The sequence below is a fragment of the Erinaceus europaeus genome, chromosome X (assembly GCF_950295315.1).
Source record: "Erinaceus europaeus chromosome X, mEriEur2.1, whole genome shotgun sequence".
Lineage (NCBI taxonomy): Eukaryota > Metazoa > Chordata > Mammalia > Eulipotyphla > Erinaceidae > Erinaceus > Erinaceus europaeus.
This window is the reverse complement of record NC_080185.1, coordinates 61,346,455-61,354,214: the sequence shown is the minus strand read 5'-3', so window position 1 is coordinate 61,354,214 and position 7,760 is coordinate 61,346,455. Positions and strand designations below refer to the sequence as shown.

Sequence of the window (7,760 nt, the reverse complement as noted above, 5' to 3'; positions counted from 1 at the left end):
CTAAAGAATAGGGAAGCTTCCAATGGAAGGGGGTGTGATATGGAACTCTGGTGGCAGAAATTGAATGGGATTGTACCCCTCTAATCCCACAATCTGTTATCTTGTTGATCATTATTAAATCACTAATAAAAAAATTCTGGTGGGGGAGGGTATATTTTCAGCTCCACTATATAGGGTAGGGATAAGGACACAGACATTAGGTGGCAGGAATGGTGTTAATACATACTACTATTTTTTTTATTCCCTTTTGTTGCCCTTGTTGTTTTATTGTTGTAGTTATGACTGTTGTCATCATTGTTGGATAGGACAGAGAGAAATGGAGAGAGGAGGGGGAAAACAGAGAGGGGGAGAGAAAGATAGACACCTGCAGACCTGATTCACTGCTTGTGAAGCAACTCCCCTGCAGGTGGGGAGCCAGGGCTCGAACCGGGATCCTTACATCGGTCCCTGTGCTTTGTGCCACCTGCGCTTAACCCGCTGCACTACAGCCCGACTCCCTAAGATATACTACTATTAACTTATAGTCTTACAAACCTAACTTATAGCCTTACAAACCACTGTTTAATTTATTTATTTACTGTTGTTGCTCGGGGGTTTCACTGCTCCATTCTGGCTTTTTCTTTAGTTGGAATATCTTTCTTTTTTTCTTTTTCAATTCTAAGATCACTTTATTGAGGAAATATTAATGTATGAGAGAGGGAGAGAGAGGGGGAGAGGGAGGGAGAGAGAAAGAAAGAGAGAGAGAGAGAGAGAGAGATAGGAGTCAGAAAGACACTCTAGCAATGAAACTCCCTCCAATGTGTTGGGGGTGAAGTTCAACCCTAGGTCATGTGTCAAAGCAGGTGAACTGTCCAGGTGAGCTATTTTTCTCACCTCATTTTCTGTCCATTTATATCTTCAAGATACTCTGTATGGGATCATGATATCTTTTTTATCTTTATTTATTTTATTTGACAGGACAGAGAGAAATTGAGAGGATGGTGGGAGATAAAGAGGGATAGAGAAAGACATGCAGCATAGCTTTCATCACTTGTGAAGCTTCCCTCCATAGGTGGGGGCCAAGGGCTTGAGTCCAGGCCCTTACACTTAGTAACATGTGCACTCAACTGGATGCACCACTCTCAGGATATCCTTTTACAGCTTATGAGAGTTAAGATCAGAGGTTCAGTTCATGTTTCAGGATCATGCAGCTACTAAGATAATGGGTTGCTATTATAATCCCCCATGTTCTTGTCTCAAAGATCTGTATTAGGAGTCAGGTACTGACTTTTCTCTTTAGAAGATTGACACAGCAGGTGGCCGAACAGTAACACAGAGAGTTAAATGCACATGGTACTAAGCACCAGAACAGGTGTAAGGAATCTGGTTCCAGCCCCCAGCTTCCCACCTGCAGGGGAGTGGCTTCACAGGCATTGAAGCAGATCTGCAGGTGTCTTTATCTCCACCTCTCTGTCTTCCCTTCCTCTCTCCATTTCTTTCTGTCCTATCCAACAACAACAACAACAACAACAAGGCTAACAAAATGGGAAAAAATGGCCTCCAGGAGAAGTGGATTCATAGTGCAGGTACTGAACCCAGTGATAACCCTGGAGGAAAAAAAAAAGCAACACAGCAGAAACTCCTGTATAAAACTGGTTGGATTGTGATCTGGTGCATCAACTTTACACAACAACAACTATATCATACACAACAGGTTGATATATATATATATATATATATATATATATATATATATATATATGGCAAGTCCTTAAATGTACTCACAGTATATACTCAGAACCCTTCACAAGAGTGCACAAGAAGGCCTGTACAAGAAAGTACTTTGAATTGCTCTTGATTAATTTACTTAATATTTATTTATTATTTAACAAGCAAAGGAGAGAACAAGAGGAAGAACTTAGATGGAAAAGAGTTCTACCAATATTTTCCTCTAAGTATTTGATAATTTCTGGTCTAACATCCAAGCCCTTGATCCGTTTGGAGTTTACTTTTGTGTGTAGTGGTTCAGTTTCATTTTCCTGCACCTACAAGAATTTTATGTGGCAGCTGAGACTCATTCCAAGTTTGTTAAGACAGAAGAGTCAGCAACTATCACTTGTATTTGACAGAGGGGAGGCTGGGAGGTGAACTTGAAATTGGGAACGTTTTATAGTGAAGATGAGAGAAGACTTCTGGTATTCTTTGACTGGAGATTGTAGGCAAAAGAATGGTGAACATTGGTAACTGAAGGCAAGGAATTACATCTGATTGATTTAGGGAGTTTTTTTAATCTTTCCTTCTTATTAGTTTTTTTTTAGGGAGTATTTTTATCTTACTCTAACTGGGGAAGGACAATAACCTAGGGAGAGTGGCAGTAGTTATTGATCAAATCGTGAAAATTGCTGCAAAGTTCATGACTTGGGCTCATGAGCTGCTAGTGGCAGAAGTCTTGTGCTCCTTGAACAGTGTTGAAGTGCATATTTGTAGGATTTCAGTATGTGCATGTAATTTTTCCACCAATGGAATTTGAAATCAAAATTATCAAGGCTCTCCCCCTGAAACGCCCGACAGTAAAAAAAAAAAAAAAAAGAAAAGAAAAAAACTTTTATTATTATTTTACTAAAACTCTTTCTTTGACCAACTTAAGAGAAAAAGGGGAAAAAAAGAGCCCAAAGAAGTAGAAGGAAAAGGTTCAAGCTCCGGACAAGAGGTGGGTGGGTAGCTGACAGTCGCTGGCTAGTGGGCGGGACATGGAGGGCGACATGGAGGGCTGACGCACGCTCACGTGACCGCCGGGCGCAGATGTTGGCACCAGTGCTGGTGCCCGCCCTCCCTCCTACCTCCTTGTGGTGGCACCCGGAGCCGTCCTCTGAGCTCCTAATTGTTGCTCCAGGTCCTTCCAGGTTAGTGTGAGGGCCTTTGTCGCTGTCTGTGGAACACTGGATAAAGGAGGAGGAACAGACCCAGAACGGGGAAAGGTTGGGAATGGGGTCAGATCGAGGGAAGATAGCCTGAGTGCAGATAGAGGTGACTATAGGGAAATGATCAAGGATCCGGCAGGTGGAGGGAGGGTCTTGAAGACCGACACCTCAAGTAGCATGCCCCCCTCTCTCCAAATCTCCTCCTCCTCTCAGCCCTCTGTCCATTTTAGAGAGCCAGAGATGGTGAACTGGAGCGGGGGAGGTGGGTGGGCGGGGGCTCCCCGTTCCCCAGCAGTGAGACAGTAAAAAGAACCTCCCCCTCCGCCATCCGAGGCTTAAAGGTGAAAAAAAGTTGACCTCTTGGGTGGAGAGGCGAGTTGCCTCCGGGAGACAGGGACACAGTGATCCAAATTTAGTTTGAAAAAACATCCTGGTCTGGCGCCTGAGGCGTGAAAAGAAATGGCGGCTGGGGTGCAGGAGGTGAAGGAGCTGGGTGAGGGAAAGGCTAGGTGAGGAGAACCAAGATTCAGAGCCCCTGTCTCCTGTCTGTCTGCAGGTCTGCTTGTCTGTTGTTCTCAGACCTCTGCCAGGTTAGAAAAAGAGGAGGAACCTGTCCAGAATCCTTGCAGGTCAGTGAAGAGGGAGCCACTAGACAGAACTAAGAGGGGTGAGGAATGTGGAAGGCAAGGGCTGGGCAGAATTTGGGGCCCCACTGTCCATCTCTCAATACACATGCACTGGCCACACTGAACAAACCTAGAGAACATGGCAGGACCTGTCAAGGAAATGGATACCTCATGGTGCTTGTGGGAGCAGTGGTGGTGCAAGGGATGAGCAGAAGGCACAGTTGGAGGGTGGAGACAACTAACTCATGGGAGCCCTGACAAGGACTGAGGTGTATTAGCTGGACCTACATTCCACCCTCAAGTTTCCCTTATGTCCTCTTTATCCCTTCTTCCATCCTCTCTCCCAATCCTAATCCCCCAGGATAGGAAAAGAAGGAGAAATCTCAACATGGAAAAACTCTGCACTGAAAATGGAGGAAAGACTGAGAACCAAGGAAAGATGGAAAATGAAGAACAGCCACATGACTCAAGGAAGGCAGAAGTAGCTTGTACTCTGGAAGGCAAGGAAAAGTTAGGTAATGAGAGAAAAAATCCAGAAGATGAGGAAATGCTAAACCATAAAGAAAAGTTAAAGAGTGAGACAAAGTCAAAAGAAGGAGAGTCAGAGAGTGAGGAAATTCTAGAGAGCATGGAAAAGCCAAAAGAAGGGAAACCAGACACTGAGGAGAACCTGAAAGAAGGAAAGCCAGAGAGGGAGGGGAACCAAGCAAGTGAGGAAAAATCAGAAGAAAAGCTAGCCAGTGAGCCAAGGGCTAGAGGAAAGCGCCCAGCTGAGGATGATGCCCCAAGGAAAGCCAAAAGAAAAACCAACAAGGGACTGGCTCAGTGTCTCAAGGAGCACAAGGAGGCCATCCATGACATGCGTTTGAGTAATGAGGAAATGATCAAAGAATTTGATGACATGGCTAGGGTGGAAGATGAGGTGAAGAAAACCAAACAGAAATTGGGGGGGTTTATGTGGATGCAGAAAAGTTTACAGGACCCCTTCCACCCCAGGGGCCCAAGGGAACTTAGAGGAGGCTGCAGGGCCCCACAAAGAGGCTTTGAAGACATCCCTTTTGTATAGTACTCCTGGCAGACTTTTGCCAGGCCCTGTGCTTTAACCATACGGTAGTACTTTACTATGGGTATAACTTACCAGCTTCAGCCCTCTGTTTCAGTAGGAGATTTTCATCCATTTTGCATGGTAAAATGTTATTGATGCATTGTAGAATTAAAAAGGAAACAGTTTGCAGAACCAGATATACGGCATGAGTAAAGTTTTGTAAAACTACAAAGATATTTACCAAGGAAACAAGCAAAAATGAATCCAGATTTGTGTTCACTAAAAGTTTTACAGTTATTATCAGTGGGAGATTTTTTTTTTCTTTTCTTTTTTATTGATCTGCTACTCAAAAAAATCAGATTGCTTTTGTCATAAAAATAATGAAAGATTAAAATGGAAAATATTACATAATCAAGAACTGTTCAGTGAGCTTAATGAAGGTGGTAGAGATGCTTAAAGTTCTTGGTGTTAAGACTCTGAGGGGAGGGAGGCTTTCAGGTTCACTGTATGGGGATCAAGGTGGGGAACAGTCCTTGGGTGGTGGGAGCAGTGTAAAACTGTACTCTTATTAACCTATGGTCTTATAAGTCACTATTAATACAATAAGCCAGGGAAAAATACATTGAATATGTCAGGTTCTAAAAGAATTCTTGGTGTCTGGGACATCAAATGATAAATAAAGCACACATTACCTTTAAAAGCTAAAAGAGTCAACCTAAAAGCTATTATAGATCTATTACTATAAGGGATAGTCTTGTCATCTGTGAGAAGTGGAGCAAAATTGCCTTCCATGGCTTTGGAAATCAAGTGTGTTACTGACTGAGCTGTGTTAGGCTAGTTCCTGCACTCTCCCTTGTATTTGCAGGCCTCTCTCTGTTAGGTGTTTCAGCACCCTGCTAGATGTTTGGTGGAGGGTTGAGAGAAGTCTCCTCTGTGTCCATGAATAAATCCAGACAGCTGAGGTGTCTCTCTCATGTGAGTAATGGCATGTCTGATGGACACCTCTTTTGGTACCTGTATTTTCCCAGGGCCCTCCCTATTGCTGGTGGGCTGACATCCTCAAAAGTAAGAGTCTCTTTGGTTTCTCTTGAGTCTCTAGTAAGTTAAATCACCTCTCTATTTCCCTTGCCAAACTGTGGACCACCTTCTCACCTTATGGTTTAATTAATGCTATGATAAAATGTGGAAACATGCTTAGCAAAACTTAATACATTTTTCAGGTATTATAATTATCCCACTGCACTTGGCTTTTTCAAAGCAGAGAATTTACCTTACTCATTTTGACACAACACACAATGTAAGTTTTAAAATCAATTCATGAATTATTGAATAAGAATTTGCCTCTCCAAAAGGAATGCAAAGAGGGATCATGCTATAATTCATTGCCAACTGAGCTTGGCATTGGATATAGTACTGTCTCTCCAAGTTTGTAACTACTTGCAGACCACCAGCATCAAATCACCTAGCTGCCTTGTGGAAAATGCAGGCTTCTGGCTTCCATGTAAAATACAATGTTTCAGAATTTCTTCTAATCTATCCTCACAGTATGTGTATGACTCATGCCAGTGTACATACATGTCTTTTGATTTTTAACTCATTTTTAATTTTTATCAAATTGATGCTTGTACAAAATGTAAAAATGTAAAAATCCAATCATGCAGAAGAGTTTATTATTAAAAGCAGCAGTCTGCCTTGTCATTTCACATTCCTACTGTCCAGGGCAACTACCAAAATGCTTTTGTTTTTTTTCCAGTATTTACCTTTATATTTTTGAATAAAACACTTCTGCTATTTCTTTTTAACAGTTTCACCGCAGCACAATTCACATGCCATAAAACTCACCCTATTTAAGTATATAATTCAGTGACTTTTTAGTATATTAGCGGAATTCTAAAATCATTTCCATGGCATGTAATAATGTTCTCATTCTTTCTTCTACTCAGTATCTAACAGATATGAATCTCCTTTCTAATTCTATGGATTTGCCTCTTCTGGACATTTATATAAATAGAATTTATTGTATATGGTCTTTTGTCTGGTTTCTTTCATGTGGTACAATGTGCTTAAGGTTCACTGATGATGTAGTATGTTTCAGTATTAAAATGTGTGGTTTCACGTATAAATATGCATTTAGTTTCTTGGATATATACCAAAATTGTGTGACAAATCTGGGTTTACCTTTTGAGAAACTACCAAACTATTTTCCAAAGCAATGGTAGAATTTGACAATCTAATCAGCAATGTACAAGGATTCCAATGTCTCCTTATCCTAGCCAACACTTGTCATTGCTTATATTTTTTCATAGCCACATTAATGATTATGGGGTAGAACCCATCATAATTTTGATTTGCTTTTTTCTAATGCTTAATGCAATACCTGATGGGTATCATGTCTTCTCATAGCTACTGTACTACTGTTGGTGGACTGGAAACCATGATGGACTAAAGCATTGGTATCTTTGTTAAACACTGAATTATTGATAATCCTGTGGAGAAAAAATATGTTTTGCCTCCAGGGTTATCAATGGGGCTCAGTGCCTGCACTATGAATCCATTTTTTGTGGCCATTTTTCCATTTTAGTGGACAGTACAGAGAGAAATTGAGAGAGTAGGCTAGATAGGGAGAGAGAAAGAAAGACACCTGCAGATCTACTTCGAAGCTTATGAAGCAACCCCCTGCAGGTTGGGAGCTGGGGGCTCTAAAGGGGATCCTTGTGCTTGTTACTGTGTACACTTAACTGATGTGCTACTGACCAGCCCTCCCAAGAAATATTTTCTAACTACAATAGGTAGAGTTACCCTAAACCCAAGTGGGTAATTCTCAGTTGTCACTTGGGCCATGATAAAGTTCTTATAAAACACCCTTTTCCACCTTTTTTGTTGTATGCATTTGTGCTTATAGCGATCTCTTCTGGATGTAGATACTGGAGATTGAGCTAGGAGAAACACAACTTTCCTTCCTTTCTTTCTTTCTTTCTTTCTTTTTTAACAGCTTACTGCTCAGCTCTAGCTATTGCTAGTGTCTGGAACTATGCCTGGGACCTCTCACATACAGCTTCTTTATACAGTTCTGCACTATATTCTAGCCCCTAAACTAAAAGAAAAATCTGAGTGAACAGATGCTGTGCTAGTCTCACCTGTTAATCTCTTGTCTGCTGACCCTTTTAATGTTTTTCTTTTGGCTTAGAA

General features: G+C 41.6%; 1 protein-coding gene across 3 annotated transcripts; it reads left to right on the top strand.

Moving 5' to 3' along the window:
- The first annotated feature begins 2,736 nt into the window (after positions 1–2,736).
- TCEAL4 (transcription elongation factor A like 4) lies at positions 2,737–6,593 on the top strand. Of its 3 annotated transcripts, none has more exons than XM_060183204.1 (3): positions 2,737–2,882; positions 3,457–3,529; positions 3,888–6,593. In XM_060183204.1, the coding sequence occupies exons 1-3, from the start codon at positions 2,782–2,784 to the stop codon at positions 4,590–4,592; spliced, it is 879 nt and encodes a 292-aa protein (XP_060039187.1). In that variant the 5' UTR covers positions 2,737–2,781; the 3' UTR covers positions 4,593–6,593. The 3 variants fall into 3 exon arrangements, with proteins under 3 accessions (XP_060039187.1, XP_060039189.1, XP_060039188.1); XM_060183205.1 differs by lacking the exon at positions 2,737–2,882 and adding an exon at positions 3,360–3,380; XM_060183206.1 differs by lacking the exon at positions 3,457–3,529 and having other exon boundaries at positions 2,777–2,882.
- The last annotated feature ends 1,167 nt before the right edge of the window (positions 6,594–7,760 follow it).